We start from the raw sequence: 22,817 nt of genomic DNA, 5'->3' as shown, positions 1-22,817 counted from the left end.
GTCACACATAGTTGCACAATGATCTTCAAGAATCAAGATTGCAGTTCAACAGTTTCAGGTATTTCCTTCTAGCTATTCCAATACAGTAAAAACTAAAAACGGATCTCTATATAATACATAAGAATAACCTCCAGAGTGACCTCTCAACTCCATTTAAAATCTCTCAGCCACTGAAAATTTATTTTGTTTCATTTCTCTTCCCCCTTTTGGTCCAAGCAGGCTTTCTCAATCCCATGATGCCAGGGCCAAGCTCATCCCTGCGAATCATGTCCCATGTTGCCAGGGAGGGCGGTGAGTTTACCTGCAAAGTTAGCTTAGACAGAGAGAGGCCACTTCTGAACAATGACTATGTAGAGGTTCTTGGGGGGAGATTCTTAGGCACAATTTTAAGTAGGCTTAGCCTCTCCTTTGCAGTAACAAACTTCATAAGGGCAAGCCCCAAGATCGAGGGTTCAGCCTTCTAAATTGGTAGTCCCTAATGCTTGTGAGAATATCAGTAATTCCCCAAGTGGGGAAGTTTAATATTTCCACATTTTCCCCCAGTCCCTGAAGGGGACTTTGCAAAAACATTTTTATTTTCTGCCAAAATTACTCTGGGATATATTGAGGCTTCACACTAACCTGTACAAACCAACCAGATTTCACTCCCTATTCAACGTTCCATATAATTATGGTGTTTGAATAAACTGACCATACAAGTTAAATTATGTAGTGTGTTATGAAAAAGTATAGATTTTTGCATCTAATAAACATCTGTTCCTTTGGTCTCACACAGAAGTTGGAGTTTTAAAACACCATCAATATCTTCCTTTACCCTTTAGTCTGATTTAGCTTAGTCTTAACCAGGTCCATTTTGTTCATATCTCTAATTGAAACCTGGTTTCTTTTTTCAGCCTCTTTAATACTTGCTGTATGGGGTAATGCTGACATTCATAGCTGCCACACTCTGGGTTTGAGTCTCAGGTGTCACACAGAGACTTAAAGTTCCAGGACTGGCCAGGCTATGCACAAAGAGCTCAGCATCTCAGAATTTAGAAATAGCCCTTACAACTCAGGAATAGATGTAACTGCTGTAACAGCTTACAATCTAGGAACCTTTACAATAAGCCTTCCTCTGATAACCTATGCTCTCAGGCTCAGGTCTCAGAGTTTGCACATTATAATTAGTCCATATTAGTGAGGCATTATAATGTTTGTCTTTTCATTTCTGGTTTGTTTCACTCAACATACTGTCCTCAGGGTCCATTCACCTAGTTGCATAGCTTACGACTTCATTCCTTCTTGTAGCATCTCAAAATTCTATTGTATGTATACACCGTAGTTCACCATTCTGTTCATCAGTCGATGTACCATTAGGCCACCTCCATCTGCTGCGAATCATGAATACTGCCACCATAAACCCCACTGTGCAAATGTCCATTCGTGTCCCTGTTCCCAGTTCTTCCAGGTATATACCCAATAACAGGGTTGCAGGACCCTGTGACAACCCCATGCTTAGCTTCCTGTGGAACCGCCACACTGCCCTCCAGATGGGCTGTCCCACTCTACTTCCCCACCAATGGTGATTAGGTATATCCCTTTCTCCACATTTTCCTCAGCACTTGTATCCCTCTGTTTATTTTTTAGACAGTTTCATTCACACCCCATACATTCCCTCCTACGTAAACAATCAGTGGTTGCCTGTATAATCATACAGTTATGCATACACCTCCACAACCTATATGAGGATATTTCCATTTCTTCTGCAAAGGAAGAGGAAGAGGCAAAAAAAGAAAACAGAAGAAAGAAAAAAAGAAAAAGAAAAAAATGACAACTAAAAAGCAACAAAAGAAAAAATGAAATTAAAATAAAATACAATAAAAAGGTCAGACATCACTACCAATGCCAGGAGTCCCATACCTCTCTCTCATATTCTCCTCTTGCAGACATTTAGCTTTGGTATATTGCCTTTGTTACAATTAATGGAAGCATATTACAAGGTTACTGTTAACTGTAGACTCTAGTTTGCATTGATTGTATTTTTTCCCCAATACCATCACATTTTCAACACTTTGCAAAATTGACATTCATTTGTTCCTCCTCATGTAAAAACATTCTTGTATTTATACATTTAGTCATGATCATTTACCGCTCTAGGTTTCAGTAAGTTATACCATCCCAGTCTTTATCTTCTGTCTTTCCATCTGGTGTCCTACATGCCCGTAACCTTCCTCTTTAAACCATACTCACAGTTACCTTCATTCAGTGTACTTACAATGTTGTACTACCATCACCCAGTTGGTGCTATCCATTTCTGGATGTATACAGTCAATCCTGTCGAACATTCAGTACTCCTTCAGCATCAATTGCCTGATTTTTACCCTCTTTCTGTTTCCTGGTGTTGTCATCTAACTACACTCTTATCCAAATCTCTCTCTCCTGCCTTTTCCTATCTGTCCATAGCATTCCCTTTAGTATTTCTTATAGAGGAGGTCTCCTGTTCATGAACTCTCTCAGTGTCTGTTTATCTGTAAATATTTTAAACCCTGCCTCTTTTTGTGTGTGTGTGTGTGTGTGTGTGTGTGTGTGTGTGTGTGTGTGTGTGTGTGTTTAATGGTCTGGGCTTTTTTATTTTCTGTGTTTGAGATGATCCCCATGGAAATTAATTTGATGAATACCATTTGCTTTCTAAAGTCTTGGGAGACCCGTCATTGTATAAATCTAACAAGCTACATGCCTCTACATTGCTTTGAAATGGGAAAACAGTATTTCGGTGCAAAATTGCATTCTGCAGCCTTGCTAAGCCCAACCTTCATTTTACTGCAAGGAGGCCTTTTGTTTTGTTTTGTTTTTAAATTTATTTTTATTAAGGTATAGTCACATACCAATCATCCAAAGTGTACAATCAGTTATTTGCAATACCATCCTATAGTTGTGCATTCATCACCCCTATTTTTAAACATTTTGCTTGTACCAGAAAAAGTGAAAAAAAAAGAATTAAAAATACAAGTAAAAAAGAACACCCGAATCACCCTCCACCTTCCACCCTATTTTTCATTTAGTTTTTGTCCCCATTTTTCTACTCATCCATCCATACACTGGATAAAAGGACTGCGATCTACAAGGCTTTCACAATCACACTGTCACCCCTTGTAAGCTGCATTGCTATATGATTGTCTTCAAGAGTCAGGGCTACTGGGTTGGACTTTGATAGCTTCAGGTAATTATTTCTAACTATTTCACTGCACTAAAACCTATAAAGGTTATCTACGTAGTGCATAAGAATGCCCACCAGAGTTACCATTTGGAATGGTTACCAGAGACTCCATTTGGAATCTCTCAGCCACTGAAACTTCGTTTTGATTCATTTCGCATCCCCCTTTTGGTCAAGAAGATGTTCTCAATCCCAAGATGCGAGGTCCATATTCATCCTCAGGAGTCATATCCTGCATTGCCAAGGAGATTTACACCCCTGGGAGTCAGATCCCATGTAGAGGGGGAGGGTAGTGAGTTCACCTGCTGAGTTGGCTTAGAGAGAGAGGGCTACATCTGAGCAGCAAAGAGGTACTCAGGGGGTCTGCCTCATTTTTGAAGGATAGTTTTGCCAGATATAGGATTCTTGATTGGCAGGTTTCTCTTTCAGTATCTTGAATATGTCCTACCACTGTCTTCTCACCACCGTGGCTTCTACTGAGAAATCTGTGCTTAGTCTTATTGAGCCTCCCTTGTATGTGATGGATTGCTTTACTCTTGCTGCTTTCAGAATTCTTTGTCTTTGACATTTGACAATTTCATTGGTAAGTGTCTTGGAGTAGCTCTATCTGGATCAATTCCATTTGTGGTACACTGCACTTCTTGGCCCTGTAATTTTATGTGTTTCATAAGAGTTGGGAAATTTTCATTGATTATTTCCTCTATTATTATTTCTGCCTCTTTTCCCTTCTTTTCTCCTTTGGGGACACCTATAACAGTGTATATTAGTGCAAGTGCACTTCATGTTGTCATTCGTTCCCTGATCCCCTGCTCATATTTTTCCATTCTTTTCCCTATCTTTTCTTTTGAGTGTAGGATTTCAGATGTCCTGTCCTCTAGTTCAGTAAACTTTTGTTCTTCCTCTCCAGGTCTGCTGTTGTATGTCTCCATTGTGTTTTTCATCTTCTATTGTGACTTTCATTCCTGTAAATTCTGCCATTTGTTTTTTCAAGCTTATGAATTCTTCCTTATGGTCACCCAGTGTCTTCTTTATATCCCTCATCTCTTTTGTCACATTTCTTTCGATTTATTGATTTGATTTAGAAGATTTGTTTGAACATCTCTAATTAACTTGTTTCAACACTTGAGTCTCAGTTGAGGTGTTAGTTTGTTCCTTTGACTAGGCATCTGGTTTTCTTGATTAGTTTATTCTGGAGGTTGTTTTCACTCTTTTGCCTTGGGTTTTGTTGTTTTCTTTTGATCTATTTCTTTTTTCTCTCGGATTGGCTCTGCCTCCCAGTCTTCCCCCAAAATCAGGCACCCACCATGGCCTGCCACAGGGATGGAAAGTAGGCACTGGTCACCCCAACAACTTCACTGTGCGTGGTAATACAGATCTGCTGGCTTCCAGTGGTGCTCTGCTTTCCCTTGCACTTTCCGGACCGCCCAGCAGGTGGCGTTGTTTGGTAACGTAATTGACCTGGGAAGCTGCTTTGCCTCCGAGCACAGGCTGCATCTACACAGGTGAGCTGAAACTGCGGGATTCCTGTGCCCTCACTTTGCTGGCCAAAATCTGTCTTGATGTGGGGCTACAACTGTGGCAAAGTACTCCCTCAGCTGACCCAGTCCTCCAGCTGTCCCCCAGGCAAGGAAATGGCCGCGGCTGCTACTTCCCTGATGGGTAGGGGAAAGGCTTTCAGACCCAGGGCTGGAAACAGTCTCCATCTGTGTTTTCTCTTTGTCCCTCACTGACCTGGGCCTTGAAATGTCCTCCCCTGTCTCCTGGGTTTTCAAATGGTAGGGGTATGTCTCACTGTTGTGAGATTTTATAGTCTGTGTCCCTGGTGGGAGGGGGCCTGTCTGCCGATTCTGTGCCTTTCCCACGTGAGACTGAGTGATGGGGAAGGGAGAGGACCAACTAGTCCGGAACAGAAGATTCTTACCTGATAGTCTTCTCTTCCTTCAATTCAGTGTTTGCAGGAACCTTCTCCAGCCTACATCCTCTTCCCAAGTTTCAAACAATTCAGAATTATCCTTTTTTTGGTTGAATCTCTGGAGAGGAGTTTTTCTGTGTTTTCTTAAAATCTGTTTTGCTGGGAATTCCAGATCTCACACAGTGTGGGATGGTGGTGGGTGGTTTCTGGTCCCGTCTCTAAGGCTGTGACCGTCCGTGTAGCTTCTGTAAATGAGGATAACCCTGTTGCCTCTCTCCTGGGGTTGTCTGAAGGATTCAATCAGATAGCTTGCACAGAGATGCTTCACAAATGGAAATGTGCTCCTTCCAGCTTTGCAAGGAGAAGCAGAAGCATTGTTCTGTCTCTCGAGCTCCATACACTGCTCTGTGTGACTTACAGTGGGTTAAAGGCCTGCAGTTGCCTGGAACACTCTTTCATGTCTATTATTCACCTAACATTATTGTTCTCTCACATACCTACATGTGTATTTAAATTTCCATGTTTTGACAATCGGCCTAATGAATACCCTTCACTATCTCTGTATTTCTGTTCAATTTTGTTTGTATTATAGAATATACATTGTTCTTTTTGTTCCCAGTTTTTGCTGTTTTAAAGTGTGCAATTCAGTGGTTGTTCAGCTGACACCATTATCTTATGCAGAACATTTTCTTTATGAGCATTTGAAAGAGCTGTTCTCCTTTACATATACTTCTGAAGTGGAATTACTAGGTTAAAGGATAAAAACTATAGTTGTTAATACATCTCTTTTTGTGAGAATACATCAATTTTAATTCTAGCACCTGAAGCTATATAAGAGTATGCTTTATAAATTTCGTGATACTGTTGTACACATTCACTAAAGTGACAATTGTGCAATACCACTTAGTATCTCAGAATCAGAAGAAATGGTCTTTGGAATTGTTTAAACACAGTCCATGGAATTTAAAACAAAATCAGACGTCATCCACTGCTATACTAATTGCCAAAAGTTTTACATTTAATACTTGACATAACAGTCAACATGTAGTAGGGGGTATTGAAAGTGATTTCAGCTTCTCATCCTGTGCGTTGTCCTCTGTTGGGAAGCTTTATTGAATGGGTGTGTGGGCTGGCCAAGCGTGGGTTCAACCAGGACCAGAACAGCAGGTGATGTTCTACCAGAGTTTCTGTACCTTCCACTTCTTTTTTTCCCCAATTAAAAGTGAACAGTGAGAATTAAATACTTATCTTTATATATACACAAAAGCTGTGAAAGCATATTTGCTTACAGACATATAAAAATACTTGTTAACTGGTTTGATAAGAAAATAATGTATAAAACTATATAGTCAAAACATTAATCATCTCTGACCCTGGAAAGATCAATTCCGTGTTTTATATTACGTCAAACAAGAGAGGTTTAGTTTTTTCTTTTTATTCCCTTAACCAGAGACACTTGAAAAGGAAGACAGACAGAAATTAATTTCTACACTCAATATGGCTGTGACAACAGTTAAATTAAAAAGCTAAGAACAATGAAATGCTTAAGTCCAAAATGAACCCAAGTATTCGGCCACATAAGCTATTATCATCTTCGATAGTAGGAGTAAAAGGCTTTGTAAGCAGTTTTGAATCTGTAAGTACAATATGCAGTTTGGTATTTTGGCCACTGGAAAACAAAAGCTGTAGCATCAGCAAAGATCCAAGGTGTCTCGCTTTTGTAGACTCAACTTAGAGTATCTAATATTAACTAAAGCCGACATCAAAATCGTTAAAAATGGGCAGAAATTCACATTACAAAAAGAAAAAAACTCTTCGTTCCCATTTAGAGGAACAATAAGCAATATGATTCCAGAAGTTAAAAATTATTTCACTTCCCAAGACTTCAGCTTGGCAAACAGCTTGGGTTCCAGAACTGATTCATCCCTATTAAAATGTAAGCCCTTAAAAATGTGTCATGTATATAGTTACATATTTTTAAGGAATCAGATAATCTTAGAAGCAGCCTTTGAGTCTGTCTTGAAATGACCATAGTATTATCTTCACCAAAAGGATGTGCAAGCTTCTTGGCCTAAGGCTAACGTGGTGATCATTTGTCAGACTTGCTTGTCTAAGGCTAGAGAGGTCCCAATGAGATGTAAACCGTAAGGAGAGGACTGCTTTCCTGGCAGTCGGTAGCTAAAATTCATGGGATTCTTAGAAGATGACACAAGGGCAGCCTTTTATATCTGTTTCTTTCCGTGTTGGTTCGGGTGCAGGAGGACATTCCTATAACCCAGGCCAGTTCGTAGAGAGCTTCATCCACATTCGTCCTAGTCTCTGCTGCAGCCTGCATGTCTGTCATCTTACGTTGCCTTGCTAACTGCTGTCCTTCCTGTGTCACCTGTCTTTATCTAGATCTGCTTTGTTGTTAATTAAAATCACTGGAAATTCATCCTGGTCCTTTAGTCCGAGAATCTGTCTATGAAACTTAGATATCTCTTCAAAACTGCCTCTAGCTGTGACTGGAAAGACCAACAGGAAACCCTCGCCAGTCCTCACTCACTGTTTTCGCACAGCTCCAAACTCTTCTTGTCCTGCGGTGTCCAGAATACCAAGCCGGGCGACTCTGTCATCCGTCACAGGCCGCTTTGTATGGAATCTTCAATGGTTGGGTCATGATCTGTTAGTAAATAGGACTGGGTGACCTGGCTCGTGAGCGCCAACTTTCCCATGCTGCCTCGCTGACCACCACGGGCCGGTGCTTCTGGCTAGAGCCACCTGCCCTGGGCCCAGCTCCAGGGATGTGTGCGGCCGGAGGGCTGTGGATGAGCAGCCGGGTGGGGGTCCCGGGGGCCAGGAGCTGCCAGGAGGACTGGTCCATGTGTCACCGCAAGGTGTGGAGAAGCAAGGTGTCCACCTGGACCAGGGGCGGCAGCAGCCGGAGGAGGTCGCAGTCTCCTCTACCCGTCTCTACCACGCCAGCCGAATCAACCACCAGCGCCAGCACCTGTTAATGCATCTTAACAGACTTTTCCAGAAAACTTGCCACTGCAGTGTCCATAAGTGATACGTTCCTACAACTTTGGCAGCATTGGGTGTGGCTGCTTCCTTTGTTTTAGCCAGTCTGGTAGGTTGGTAGAGACCCTTTGCGGGCACGTTGAACACTTCTCTTCCACAGGATGCTACCCTGGGAGGTTTTGAGGGGCAGCGTGACCCAGGGGCAAACTGATGGGTCTCCCCTGCCTGGTGACCTTGTGGTCTTGGACACACTCTGACCTGGCAGTGGATGGGGCAGGGGGGAGGGTCCTTCCAGCTGCCCACCGGGCTGTGCCTTTTTCTACCTACTTTGTAAGCAGATGGGTTTTAACCCTAATTTTCAATCCAGGAAAGGATACCAGGAGTCGAGATAGGTCATTTTCAGGAAAACCGGCCCACGGTATGGGAGCTAGAAAGCCGTCAACACGCAGGGCATCCGCAGAGGCTCCCCTACCCCCTGTCCTTGTGCTTGGCGGCCTGGTCTCTGCAGACCGTGGGCGGCACTGGAACTCTGAGGAGGCAGAGCTGACCAAGGGTGGAGTCAAAGCCCGTCAGTCTACAGGCCGTGTAACTGCGGCGCACCCCCTGAAGCTTGAAATTAAGAAATAAAGGAAGCCCTGTCTTACACAGCAGGCAGTAAACCTCTCAGTGAACTGAGATAGGTTAAAAATAGGAAAAGGGTCACCTAGGGATGTGCTAAGCTAATGAAGAGTCAGCAGATAACGGGGCTTTTGAGGGCTCTGCTGCATCTCCACACTGGCCATCAAAAATTCATCTGTTCTCAAAGCTTTAATTATCCTCTTTACACTCATGCATCTAGTGTACTATTGTTCTTACTTTGAATGTGAGTGGGCTCACCTGCCCGGGTCACAGGCCAGCAGCTGGCAGAGCCTCTCCTGCACTCGCAGTGTGGTCAGTCACTGGGTGGTTTTTGTTCGTGCACAGTGGCCTTGTGCTCTCCCTGCTGCTGTGTTCACGCTGGCCGCCCTTGCTGCCCTCCATCGCAGCGGACGCTGCTCGGCCTCCCGCCCACCGGTCCCTTCTCTCTGTCAGCTCGTCTCGCCGGTCGCAGACAGCTCCCCTCCCCACAGCCCCTCTTTCCCGGCGCCGCTTCTCTGCTCAAGAGCTTCCTTTCACACAGTGTTATTGAGGTACACGTCACACACAGTTCACCCAGGTAAAGTGAGCATCATTGGTTTTTAGTTTATTCACAGAGCTATGCGTCCGTCACCACAACCAGTTTTAGAACATTTTCGTCACCCCAGAAAGAAACCTTGTATCCTTTAGCAGTCACAGCCCACCCCCCATCCATTTCTCCCCAGCACCCCCATCTGCCTCTGGCTCTGTGGACTGGCCCATTCTGGACCTTTCCTATACATGAACTCGTGCACTCTGTGGTCCTTTGTGACCAGCTTCTTTCACTCTGCATAATGCTTCCAGGTTCATCCATGTGGTAGCATGGATCAGAACGTCATTTCTTCTTTTTTCCCTAAAACTTTTTTTCTTGAAATAATTTCAAACTTACAGGAGAGTTGCAAGAACAATACAAAAGCCTTCTAGAGAACTCCAACAAACTCTCTCCTCTCACCCCCACCGCCCATACCCAGATCCACTAATTTTTTACTTCATTTCTTTTTACAGCTGAATAATGTTCTGTTGTATGGGTATAGCACATTTTGTTTATCCATTCGTCAGTGATGGACATTTGGGTTGTTTCCACTTTTTGGCTATTATGAATAATGCTGCTGTGAACATCCATGTAGTTATTGGGTGAATTTATGTTTCCATTTCTCTGGGGTCTCTACCTAGGAGTGGGATTGCTGGGTCATGTGGTAACTTCTCAGTTTAACAATTTGAGGTCAAGGACTTTTAATAGTTCCTCAAACTCCTCAGTCTAACTGTCAGGCCCTTGGCATCTGTTCTTGATTTCCTCTGTTCTCAGTCACACACTGCTGCCTTCTCCCAGGCCGGGCTCACCATCGTCATCCAAACTGGGCATCGACACCCCTGCCCTCTGTGCACCGTTTACCCAGGGGCCACATGTTTCCTTGAGACACTCGGCACTTTTTAAAAGCAGAATTATTTGCATACATTAAAAAATTCATGAGATACACTTAGCAATCCAAATTACCTTTTCCTGAAAACTTGGAAGATCTGGTCACACCAGGCCCACGTTGCCAACTGCAGCCGAGGAGGTCTCACTGTCCCCGAGGTGGCACACACGCCCGCCGTTGGTCACTGTGAGCTCCACGCCGTCCTCACACTTGCGCAGTAGGCAGTGGTGTCCCTGACCTTTGACCTAGACCCCTCCTCCCAAAGCCTAGAGCAGCTCTTTGACCGTTCTGCCCCACTTCTTCACTCACTCAGCTGTACGGTTGTTTAAATGGAAGGAGTAGGTTAAAGGGAGGCACTGCGGCGTGGTGGTAAGAATTGCAGGCTCTGGGGCCAGCAGCCTGGGTTCAATCTCATTTTTACACCTTTGCCAGCTGTGGACCTTGGACGAGTTACCTAACCTCTCTGGAGCTGAGTTTCCTTATGTGTTAAAATGGGGGTAATAGTAGGACTTAAGGAGTGAATGGGTGAATCTACATACGTTGCTGTCATCATCACTATTATCTTTTTCTTCTCAAAAATACTGTAAAAGCGCTGAAGGCTGGAACTCTCTGGGGCTAGGGGCACTCAGCCGTGGTTTCTCTAGGGGGCGCTTTTGGCATCACGGGTGGCACCTTTGGGCTGGATTGTCCTGTGGGTTTCGGGGTTAGGATCCTTGGCCAGAGCCACACCCGGCAGCTCCAGCAGAGAACAAAGCCTCTGGCTCCCGTCCTCAAGGAGAAGAGAGGAGAAGGGCGCCTCCTCCTCGCAGGCTCCTGGCTTTGTGTCCTGCCCCCGACCCAGGTGCTGCTATCGGTGAAGACTTTCAGGCCGAATACAGGGCAGGTTGTCCCACCGTCTCGGCCTCATCTGCTGGCCGCCCGGCTGGCCCGAGGGACCCCGCAGCCCGGGGGACGGTGGCAGCTCAGCCCCGGCCCGACACCCAGGGGCCACCTCAGGGGCTGCCTGGGCGGAACAGGACTGAGCCTGGGTCATCGTCGTCTTCTTTGTTTGAATTAAATACTGACTAGATTCTAGATTTAAAAGGATGCTTACAAAATACGTGTAAGACACATAGACCTGTGATAGAACAAACGTCAGTTTACCTGCCACCCAATTATAAAAAAAGAACTTTATTGTCTCCTGGATACCCCTCCCTCAGTTCTGTCCCATTTCCTCTCCTTTACTCTGCTGACTTTGGGGAAGATTATTCCCTTGCTTCCTTCCATTGTTTCCATATGGGTTTGATTTCCTAAACAACATATTGTTTGAGGAGGACTCATACGGCAGTGTTCCTGGAAGTCTGGATCTTTCTGTCTCTTTATCCTGCATGCTGAATAATTGCTTCACGTCCGTCTTCCATTCTCATCTGCATCTAATCCGTAAAACCCACCTATTGAATCTTTAATTTCCAATTATATATTTCACTTCTTGAAGTGCTGTTCTTTCTGGTCATTTATTATCCTATTTTCAAAATTTTGTTTTATTGAAGTAATCATATTTCTTTCTCTGGGAATCGTGTGTTTGCGATTCATCCTTGTAGACGTGCGTGTATTCACCTTCAGTGCTGTACAGTGTCCCACCTCTGTGAGGAGCTGGGGAACCGCAGTGAGCGGGAAGGAGGCAGGGGGCACCAAGTGGCAGTTGGGGGTGCTGGGAGAATACGGGGCGTGAGGTCAGTCAGAGCTCCTGGACGCGGAGACCAAAGGACAGGAAGGAGGTGGCCGGATGAGAACAGACTCCACATCGTTGACAGTGCACAGGGCCCTCGATGAGTGATGGCTCTTCATGCCATGCCGGCCTCTCACTGCCTGTAGGGTTGTGTGAATTGATCTGGGGGGGCCTGTGGGGTTCTACGTATCATTGGAATTAATTGGAGCTCACGTCGACTGTGCTCGGAGGAGAGAGGGAGGATGTTGCAGCGAGTGGGTAAGAGCTCAGGCTCTGACTCCCACTGCCAGGCTCACTGCCTGGCTCTGTCCGTCCTCACCCCAGTCGTCTGAACTCGTTCCTCATGTGCAAAGTGCTCACCATGCCAGGCCCTGGCAGGCGTCAGTGCTGGTGCAATCGTGAGTGCATGTGCCAGGCGTTGTGCACCGTGTTCGGGGTGTATGATTTTCTGCTGTCCTCACCATAGGGTCCACCTGCCAACTTGACGTCTCCACCTGGGTCTCTTGAGCTGAAACACTCCTAAAACAGATGCCACGCTTTCCCCTCCACCAAATGCACCTCTCCCCATCTTCCTTCTCCGTAAATGGTGCCACAGCCAATCCTATTGCTTAGGCCAGGTCGTTGGCGCTCTCTTAGGTTCCCCCCTTTCTTTCACACATATCCCTACATATCAGCAAGTCCAGCAATTCTGTTTCCAATATACACCATGAATCTCCATGCCCTCCATCTCCTTCACCATCACTTAAGTCCACAGCCCTATTCTCTCTCTCTTTGGGTAACTGCATAGTCTCTTCCTTGGTTTCCTTGCTTCTAGACCCGCACTCTCCCAGCAGGCCAGGGACACATCCTAGATATGGGCCAGATCTCATTCTTTCCTGCTCAGACCCTCCCATGGCTTCTGGAACTGAGAATGAACTCCAGCCTCATTACCTTTCCTAAAAGACCCCTCTCCAGCCTTATTGCCTTACTCCCCCTCTCACCCACCTTTATTGAGCCCCCCAGCATGCCAGGCTCTTTCCTGACACGGGGCTTTTTTGCTTGAAGGACTGTTCATCTGAAATGCTCTCTTACCTGGCCTTTTGCAGAGCTGACATTTCCAGCCCTTCAGGTCTAAGAGGGCCTTCGCAGGCCGTTCTATGTGAGGTCACTCCCCACCGCCCCACAATTACACTCTGTCGTAATCTCTATTTATCATGTATTCATTATTTACTTTCTCCCACCCACCCTTCCTCTCTTCCTTTTCAACATAAGCCAAAGGTGCCAAACACATGGGGGTACTTGGCAATGGGGTGGCATTTTTAGCCCCATTTAATGGCAAGATGCAGAAACAGAGTCAGGTCAACTCACTTGCCAGGATCAGACAGTACTAGACGGCAGGTAGACTCCAGAGCCCAAGTCCTAACCACGACCCTGCAGCCTTCTGCCGTGTGGCTGGCGCCGAGGAAGGGGCAGGGGGAAAGGCCAGCCACATACCCACAAATGCCATCTGATCTCCACTGGGACCAGAGCCTTTCCCACGCAGATTCCTGGAGAGGCCTGAGGAGAAGTTTGACACCTTCTCTTGGGAGGGTCCTCAGTGAAGGGAGGGGGTTCGCAGGTATCTGTCCTTCCTTGTTGAGGTCTGCTCTGCATCAGTTACTTTTATAGGCTCTTTGGACTGGGAATGAAGACGCTAGGACAGGCAGTGCCGTGTGGAGGTGTTGACCCACCTGGGGAAGTCTGACGTGCTGGCCACTCTGTCCCTCCTCTCTTCTCTGCCTCTTCCTGCTCAGGCCGCACCAGCTTCTACGAGGAGTACGGCGTCATTCGCGATGTCCTGCAGAACCACCTGACTGAGATCCTGACCCTCGTGGCCATGGAGCTGCCCCACAACATCAGCAACGCGGAGACTGTGCTGCAGCACAAACTGCGGGTCTTCCAGGCCCTGCGGGACCTGCAGAGGGGCAGCGCCGTGGTGGGCCAGTACCAGGCTTACAGCGAGCAGGTGCGCAGGGAGCTGCAGAAGCCAGAAAGCTTCCAGAGCCTGACGCCGACCTTTGCAGGTGGGATTGAGGGCCAGGAGCGGCTGCTGGGTCCCCTGCCCGAGGCGGCTTTCCAAACCCAGAAGCCTACTGGTTTGGGCTGGAAAGGACTGGAGGTGGGGACTTTGACAACAGTGGTTGGTGGCAAATGTGAAATTCCTCTGCAGTCTCTGGCCCAAAAGCTTAAAGAGTCCAGTCACCGGGGCCCTCCTCTGAGCAGAGGACATCCTCGTGGCCAAGTTAGGCCAAGTCCACGCATGCTGACCGAGGGCTTGCTGCACTGGGCTCAGGCCTGGTTCCTGTCCTCGTGGAGCTTCTGTCCAGCCTCCCAAATGAGGCCGTACCTGAAATTAGCCAGACCTCAAGGTTAAGGCATAGCGCCAGAGTCCCACGTCTACCAGGGAGCCAGGGCCCACCTGTGGGGCTGGAGGGAAGAGTCCACACAAGACCACCCTCACATCTGACATCACCCCCAGGGGCAGGGTGGAGGTTCCCAGACATTGTAAGGTTGTACAGTTCACTAGAAAGACTCGCAGAACTCGCTGAACCCTGTTATACCCAGGGTCACAGTCACTTTTACTCCAGGGAAGGGGTGCAGATAGAAAGGAACCAGCTAAAGGAAGAGATGCATTGAGCAAGGTCAGGAAGGGTCCCAGACATGAAGTTTCTGTTGTCCTCGGGGAGGCATTGCCCCCAGTACTGGTGTATGGCAGTGTGCACAGAGCACTGCCGCCCAGAGAGCCCACCCGAGTTTTGGGGTCCAGAGCTCTTGTCAGGGTTTCTAATCAGTTTGCTCAGGGTAAGCTCTCTCTCCAGCGTCCCAAGGTCACACGGAGGTGGTGCGTGGGAAAGCCGGGTGGGCCTCTCGGGGCCGGGGCACAGCTGGACGCCAGCTCCTCTGCAGGCCTCCCTCCCCCACAGTCCTCACCCGTGGACCACCGCCCTGCCCCCTCCCCATACCTGCCTTTGCTTCAGGCTCACGAGGAGGGAAGCATGAGAGTCAGGGCTTTAGCCCCGCTGTCCCCGCAGGGAGACTTCCTCTTTTAGAGTCTCAAGGTTGGAGACTCAGCCCAGCTCCCCTTTCCCTGAGGGCTGACTTTAAGGGGTACTCAAGGGAGGCAGATGTCAGAGCACCGTGTGGGCCCCAGGCTGGTTTTCTAGCCCTGGCTGGGAGGGGAGAGACTGGAAGGGGTGAGTACAACAAGGCAAGGGATCTTCCGAAGGCAGTGGGGTGCCTGGAGGAGGCGACCTGAGAGCAGAGGCCGGCCGGGAGGAAGTCAGGAAGGGACGTGCCCGTCCTCTGGGCTGGAGCGTCACCTCTGTGTTCCCCTGCCACCCAGGTGTCCTCGTTTATATCGACAACCTGCGCTGGGAGGGCGTCCCTTTCATCCTCATGTCCGGCAAGGCCCTGGATGAGAGAGCCGGCTACGTGCGCATCCTGTTCAAGAACCAGGCACACTGTGCCCAGAGCGAGGCGCGCTGGGTGGCGGGCCGCAGCCAGTGCCTGCCCCGGCAGGTCGTCTTCCACGTTGGGCACGGCGCCCTGGGCAGCCCGGCCGTGCTTGTCAGCCGGAACCTCTTCAGCCCCTCGCTGCCCGCCCAGGGATGGCAGGAGCTGGAGGGCCAGCCTGGGCTCCGCCTGTTTGGCTGCCCCCTCTCCGATTACTACGCCTACAGCCCTGTGAGGGAGCAGGACGCCTACGCCATCCTCATCTCCCACATCTTCCACCGCCGGAAAGATTCCTTCATCACCACGGAGAACTTGCTGGCCTCCTGGGTCTTCTGGACCCCCCTGCTGGACAGCCTTGCCTTCGAGGCCCCCCGCATCTATCCGGGAGGAGCTGAGAACGGGCACCTGTTGGACTTCGAGTTCAGTGGTGGCCAGTTGTCCTTTTCCCAGCAGCAGCCAGAGCAGCTGGTGCCAGGGCCAGGCTCTGCCCCAATGCCCAGCGACTTCCAGGTCCTCAGGGCCCAGTACCGGGAGAGCCCGTTGATCTCAGCCTGGCCCGAGGAGCTGATCTCTAAGCTGGCCAGCGACATCGAGGCCTCTGCTGTGCGGGCAGTGCGGCGCTCTGGCGAATTCCACCTGGCACTGTCGGGGGGCTCCAGCCCTGTTGCCCTGTTCCAGCAGCTGGCCCATTGGCACTACAGCTTCCCCTGGGCCCACACGCACCTGTGGCTGGTGGACGAGCGCTGCGTCCCCCTCTCAGACCCCGAGTCCAACTTCCAGGGCCTGCAGGCTCACCTGCTGCAGCGCATCCGGGTCCCCCACTACAATGTCCACCCCATGCCCGTGCAGCTGCGCCGGCGGCTCTGTGCCGAGGAGGACCAGGGCGCCCAGCTCTACGCTGCCGAGATCTCTGCCCTGGTGACCAACAGCAGCTTCGACCTGGTGCTGCTGGGCATGGGCACGGATGGGCACACGGCCTCGCTCTTCCCCCAGTCGCCCACCGGCTTGGACGGCGAGCAGCTGGTAGTGATGACCCAGAGCCCCTCCCGGCCCCACCACCGCATGAGCCTCAGCCTGCCCCTCATCAACCGTGCCAGGAGGGTGGCCGTCCTGGTTATGGGCAAGATGAAGCGGGAGATCACCCTGCTGGTGAGCCGCGTGGGCCACGAGCCCCAGAAGTGGCCCATCTCGGGCGTCCTGCCGAGCTCCGGCCAGCTGGTCTGGTACATGGACTACGAGGCATTCCTGGGGTGAAGGTGCCTTTGCCTTTGGCTCCCCAACCCTGGGCTCCCTTGCACCCATCCTCCTCCATCCCCTCCTCGCCCCGCCGCCTGCCCTCCGCGCTCTGACTGGCACCCTGGAATCTGATGCCCTGGGTCAAGCCTCCAAGGAGGGAGGGATGAGGCCGTATCCCAGCCTCGATAGTCAGTCCCTGCACTCCGGTGGGGAGACACAGAGGCTGGGAGGAAACAGACTGTCTGGGGGAAAAGAGCATGGATGAGGGGAGAGGAGGGGCAGAGGCCTCCACAGGTGAGGTGCCCTGTGTGAAGTGGGGTGTGGGGGACTGTCTGGAGACCCCGACAAGCCTCTGCTGCCTCCATCTGTCCCTGTCTTCCCGGCCTCTGCATGTCCAGCCTCCTCTTGTCTCCTCTCAGTGCTGCCTCCACCTGCCTCGTCTCTTGGGGTTCCTCTTTCCTTGACCCTGACTGTGGGGTAGGTTTTCCCAGCCCCCTGCCTCTTTGCTGTCCTTCAGAAACAGCCCACCAACCTGCCATTTTCAGAGTTTGCTGGTAATGACTTCAGAAAGACAGACGATGGGTGATAACAGTAATGGCAGCAAATGCTAGGATGTTGCAGATGTTCCAGAAATGTTAAGCCTGCTGTTTGCAGCTCCGTTTCTCAGGTGATAGACTTCTTTCCATGGAGGTGGTGGTGGTTGTGGTGGGGTCTAGTTCCCCCAGCTCCCTCAAGGAGGACCCCTGCCCTCTACCCTCTCTCCTTTCTCTAGCCAGACCCCATGAACACACTAAGTACAGGTGATCAGGCCATAAGGGACCCTGGGTTTAAGAGGTTCACTTACATCTCAGGGGAATCCCAGGTGGGTGTTTCCACCCTCAGCAGCCTCTCTCCTTTTACCAGGAAAGATCCTGTTAAGCCTTTCCCAGTTGGTGACAATTCATCTTGGGGAGGGGATATGATGCCCAGGGATGCTGAGCCACCCAGGCCACTATGATCTGGCCAGACAGCAGTCTTCATGGAGGGGCGGCTGCAGCACACAGGCGGGGTGCCCACATCCTGCTCAGGACCTTGGCCGACTTGTGGCACAGGGGGGCAGCCTACATCCAGCTCTCTCACCACCTGCCAGCTGTGTCTGAGCCTGCCAGCTTCCTGCCCCTCCTGCCACTTGCAGTTCACCACAGACACATTGCTTCAGGCTCTGCGAAGTAGAAAGGTTGGGTGCTGTGCTCTCCAGAAGCCATGGGCCAGATGCCTATTTTTCTGAACCCCCCAACAGGTCTCTGAAATTCTTAAAAACAACAACAACAACAACAAAAAACCTCAGGACACATTTGACTTTTATTCCAACTTCCCACATGGTCATGTCCCCAAGGCCCGCCTATAAAGAAATAAGAGGTTATCCTGTGACTTTCCCCTGTGTCATAGTCACACTTTGTAGCAGGCACATACCAAGTCTGGATGTCATAGAGAATTTTATAAACGGGATTTCATTTCATGAGCAGGAACATCACAAAATCCATTTCTCTACCTTCAATTGCTTAAACTTTTCTTCAAGGCTTTGGATATAAAAGAATTCCTGCTTTCATTTGAGATGCACCTGTGCAGGGGTTGCCCGAGCCTGGGGCTCTTCTGTGAAAGGCACTCCTTTAGGGTCTGCTTACCCTGATCCCCAGCGGCCCGGTCCAAACAGGACAGACCGCCTACACCCGGGGCGCTGGCCCTGGCACCCAAGCTGCTGCGTTCCCTGCTTTCCTGCTGCTCTTTCACACCTGGGGGGGGGGGCGCTCCCAGGCATGGGCAGGTGCTCGCAGCAGGTGCCGCCTCGGGCCACGTGGGGGCGCCCGCACTCTGCCGCCTCTGTGTGACAGCCCCCGTGCAGTCTCCGTGCAGCCCCAGTACTGTCTTCCTGTGCTTTTCCATGTCTTGCCTCCCGGTCCTTGGCCTGAGCACGGCCCCATCTGTTCTTTAGGAATCGTGCCTCTGCGGTTTTACCATGAGCCAGGCCTCGCTCCCTGATAAAGGGCAAGCGAACTCTTGATGTTACCTTTTCTGAATAAGGACAAGTCTCCGCCAGGCCTGAGCCTAGAATGTTCCATTTTTACTCCGGAAAGTGACTTGCCTCAAAATGTGCCCTTTTATCTGGGAAGGGAGTGTGTAAGGGCCCAGAGTGGGGGCGAAAATGCCAGAGGTTCCCTTCCTAGAATCAAGGGCTTTCCTGAGCTCCCATTGGGAGAGTGCGACCCGAGAGGCCACCGCTCTCTGCTCCCACTCGCTCCCTCCTCCCTTCCTCCCCTGCCCGGGGTGGGGTGGGGGTTTGGGCAGAGTCTCAGAACTAGGACCACCGAGTGGTTACAAGCTTCGTGGACCCTGATCCGCAGCAGGAAACCCTCCTTCCATCGTGTCAGCGTTCATGTCCGTGTATCATCTGCATCTCCAAGGACAATGTTGGGAAGGAATTCTGACTCCAGGACCTGGACCCACTCTGTTTTCTGTTCATCGTTTAAAATCAGTTGCTTGCAGTGCCCTAAGTTGAGTTGATACATAGTTTGAAAAATGCCGCCCTGATCTGCCTTTCTACCAGATGCCAAGGCCCCAGGGGGAGGACTGTGCCCGCCCTGCCCGCAAGGCTCGGCCGCCGTGGGCCAGGCCCCAGCCTCTCACTCCAGCAGCCTCCTGCCTCGGGCCCGTCCTGGCCCAGGACTGCTGGCTGGTCCCAGCCCAGTGGCACAGGCTCAGGGAGCCCTGGGACTGCTTCAGGCCCCTTGGGGCTGGGAGGTGCAGCTCTCATCTCTGCAGCGGGTCTGTCCCAAAGGACAGGGAGGAGATGTTGGAGAGGGAGTGCTCAGAGGGTTCTGGAGCTTGCTCAGTTAATCCTTGCCAACAGCCCCGATCCTTCGGCGACAGGGTCCTCAGGTCCTGCAACTCAGGCTGAGGACCTGCTGCTTGGGGATGGATGCAGCCAGTCGGGGGGACGAGCTGAGAACCCAGAGCCATGCCCCCAGCCACCCTGTGCAGCCACTTCCTTCCCAGGGAGCCTCGGCCCAGGGTCCCCAATGGAGAGCCGATTCCACGCGAGGACCTCCTTCCAGAGGCCTCGTCAGCAAATCTGCATCTCTCAAGCAAGCATGATCACCATTCGTTGTGGAGAAAGAATGTAGGAACTTTCCAGGTGGTTGTAAGATAGATTCTGATTTTGAATCTGGGGACAGATTTTTCTGCCAACCTCAAGTTAAAATAGTCTTCTCTTGATTTTCCCATCAACTTCTTGTGTCTCTGCAGACAATGCTTTGCACCTACTCTCAAGCCCCCAAATTAAAGCACCAGCAAAGCTTTCACAAACCCAGAACCACTCAGAATATTCCCTTGAGTGTTTTCATCCCAAATTCCAGGGCTTGGTGTGCGATCCCTCTTTGGGGAGTTTCCTTTCCCTTCGCATGGGTTTTTGCCTTACAGAGCCAGCCTCCAGGAGAGCTTTGGGCTGGGGTGACAGGCGATGGAAGGGGGAAGCCTTGGTTATTTGCTGAAAAGCAAATCTTCTGTAAAACCTGAAGAGATTATTTCCTAAATTTAGTTTTGTAGAAAAAAAAAATTGTTCCTGAAAATATAGGCAGCCTCACTCAAGCAGCCTCATTGCAACAGGTTTATTTTTGTCTTGAGCACACGTGGTCCTTGCAAACCCCTGTCCCCCGCTAGAAAAGCTGCCTGGCAGCAGCTTGGTGTCAGAGAATTGACGAGTCCCAGGAAAGGTCAGTGGGCGGCGAGGGGCTGCTGCCTCCAGATGCCACCGGCCTGTGTGGTCCACTCAGGCCGTCCACCCCCGGCCCTGCCCCTGCTGAGCTGAAGACCGTCTGTCTTCAGTGTCCTCCCTGCACTTCTCCGGCTTTGGGCTGGGACCGAGAGGCTGTGCCTGTGGAGGCGGCACTTGAGGCACTAATCATGGTTCGCGTGTTGGAGTGACATTTCCAGGAGGGAGAAGGTAGTTCCTCCAGCCTTCTCGGCATGCGGCCGCCAGTCAGGACTGCAGAGGACGCCTGAGCCTGACAGTAACCAAGGTAACGAGAACATCCCGGTTGGCCCTGCTCTGCCCTCGGAGGCTCTGGGCATTTTAGTTGCAGTGACGGAGCTCACTGGTGTGCGGCCCTGCCCGCTGGCACACCTGTAAGTGCGGGTTTGCAGGGGTTCCTTCTGCCCTGGAGTGTGTGCTCGCCATCGAGAATGACCACCTGCTTCCAGCCCCTTCTTCTCTGGAGGACTCCTCTCCCCGCTTTCACAGCCTCTTCCCTACAAAATGTGTCTTCACAGGACAGAGCTGGAGGAACCCACATCAGTGTGTGTTCTTGGAAGACGTATGGGAGCAGATGCCTTCCAGGAACATACCAGATTCCCTTCTCCAGATGCTTGCACTCCGGTCCTCAAGGCGTGAGGCAGGTGGGAGTGAAGAGCCTGGAAGCTTCCTCCGCTCATGGCCAAGCAAGGTGCAAACTTAACAATGCTGTCATCAGCACAGCACAGAAGTGGCCGGAGAGTTGAGGGTGTTTTTCTGAATTTACAGCAACCCTTAGGGGAAGATGATCCCTCTGATGAAAACGTCCTCTCCAGCCAGCTTTTTGGAGTACATCTGTTTGCAAAGGCGGCCATGGGGCATGTGTTTGTTTTGATTATGTTTCTGCTTATTCTTTTACTCCCAAGGATGATCTCTGTTGAAACCTCTTGCCCTGCTCTGAGGTGCTTGAAGAGAAGTCTCTGCATCTTTCTGTGTCCCTCTGGGGTGGGGAGGGGTAAGCACACTGCCGTTTGCTGAAGTCTACAGAGTAGATCTAAATGGTTGGCGGTAGAAGTCTAAACAGTTTGTGTCCTTAGGGGTCTAGGGGTGCCCCCACAGGCATCTGAAAGGGTCAGTTATAAAGCTGTGTAAGGGTCAGAGGACCCTGCTTAGCTGGCCGTCAAGAGCCCACTGGCATTTGTTTCCTGGGTTGTACCCACTGCAGTCTCTTCCCATCTGTCTGGAAGAGCCAGGGGTGGGAGCCAGGGAGCGAGCCTCCGCCGTGTCACGAGGACTTGTCACTGCCTGAGCTGACCTGAAGAGTCATCCATGTTTATGGTTGGAGAAGGTCAAGTTGGTGCTGTCGTTAAAAGGCTTCCGCCAGCAAGAGATCTCAGTGGGGGTGGGCAGACCCTGCGGTCTGCATCGTGTCAGTGCATTCTAGAAACAGCGTTCTGGGCTTCTGTTGGGGAAGAAGAGGGAGAGGGAAGCCCCTTCCTCAGAGAGACTGTCTGCTTCATTGCATTGGGGGGAGACAGTGGCCATGGAAGTGGCCCTCTGCCCAGGCAGCCAGAACCGGCCATGCTTTCCTCAGAGAGAGAAACTGCTGCTGGTTCTTACGGAAACACTGAAACTTTATGATGCCTCATGATGAGACACGTCCAGAGCAAAGTTTTTAATGTGGTTTTTGTATGTCACATATAAAACTTATTTTTTAAATAATAAAATTGTTTCGCTAAGATTCATGCTTTAATTCTTTCTTAAGGAGATGGAGTGAGGTGGCTGGTCAGTGCATGTGTGTTCCCAGAGGACAGGGAAGGGTCGGTGAGGGTTCTGGGGTGAGGACTTACAGAGGGGATGTCTGAGCAAACCTGCTGGATTCTGTCTGTCCCTGGGCCTAGGCGGCCTTGTAGGAGAGAGCTGGTGGTGAGATGAGGGAATTTCATCCATTCCCCAGCAGAGTGAGACTAGTTGTCCCCCAGCTGTTACCCATGAAACTTGGGGTCCTTTGCCCCATGCAAATCCCAGCCCATCTATGGCACTGGGGTTTCAAAGGGAGAAAGAGTTTATTGCCACACGAAGCAAGAGCAGATGGCCTATTGGCCTAAAATCTGTCCCCCCCAAACTGCAGAAACTGATTGTTTTGTAGTGTCTAAAGATGATCAGGTTTATGATAATAAGTAATGGCTCACGATGATGAAATTAGAGCTGAGCTAGTTATTGAGCATGCACAGATTGATTACATGCTTAGCCACAATGTATGTAAGAAAATGGTGATGGACATGATTTCTAGTGTTAATAATGAGGTATAGGTCACTTATAGGTTAAAGTTTAAGCTGCTCTGCATGTAAGACAGGCCCATTTTGCTTAGATCCTGTTTTGCTTATCAAGATAACTAGTTCTGGGCTGACTCAAGTTCCTTCACTAATAAACATCAGGGGCTCTCTAGGATCGCAAGA

The 22,817-nt window shown here is 50.1% G+C and overlaps 1 protein-coding gene and 1 pseudogene across 3 annotated transcripts in view; one reads left to right on the top strand and one right to left on the bottom strand.

Annotated features, from left to right (window-relative positions):
- The window catches only part of H6PD (hexose-6-phosphate dehydrogenase/glucose 1-dehydrogenase), a 37,974-nt gene extending 15,875 nt beyond the window's left edge, over positions 1-22,099 (top strand). For all 3 annotated transcript variants that reach the window (XM_037828595.1, XM_037828596.1, XM_037828597.1), the window contains 2 exons: positions 13,658-13,927; positions 15,247-22,099. In XM_037828595.1, coding sequence (XP_037684523.1) covers positions 13,658-13,927; positions 15,247-16,610 — 1,634 coding nt within the window. In that variant the 3' untranslated portion in view covers positions 16,611-22,099. The remainder of the gene's footprint in view (positions 1-13,657; positions 13,928-15,246) is intronic.
- LOC119528213 lies at positions 7,302-7,968 on the bottom strand (annotated as a pseudogene).
- Positions 22,100-22,817: the final 718 nt, after the last annotated feature.

The sequence above is a fragment of the Choloepus didactylus genome, chromosome 2 (assembly GCF_015220235.1).
Source record: "Choloepus didactylus isolate mChoDid1 chromosome 2, mChoDid1.pri, whole genome shotgun sequence".
In the NCBI taxonomy this organism is placed as follows: Eukaryota; Metazoa; Chordata; class Mammalia; order Pilosa; family Megalonychidae; genus Choloepus; species Choloepus didactylus.
Note: the sequence above shows the minus strand (reverse complement) of the source record. Positions and strands in the feature narration are given on the sequence as shown.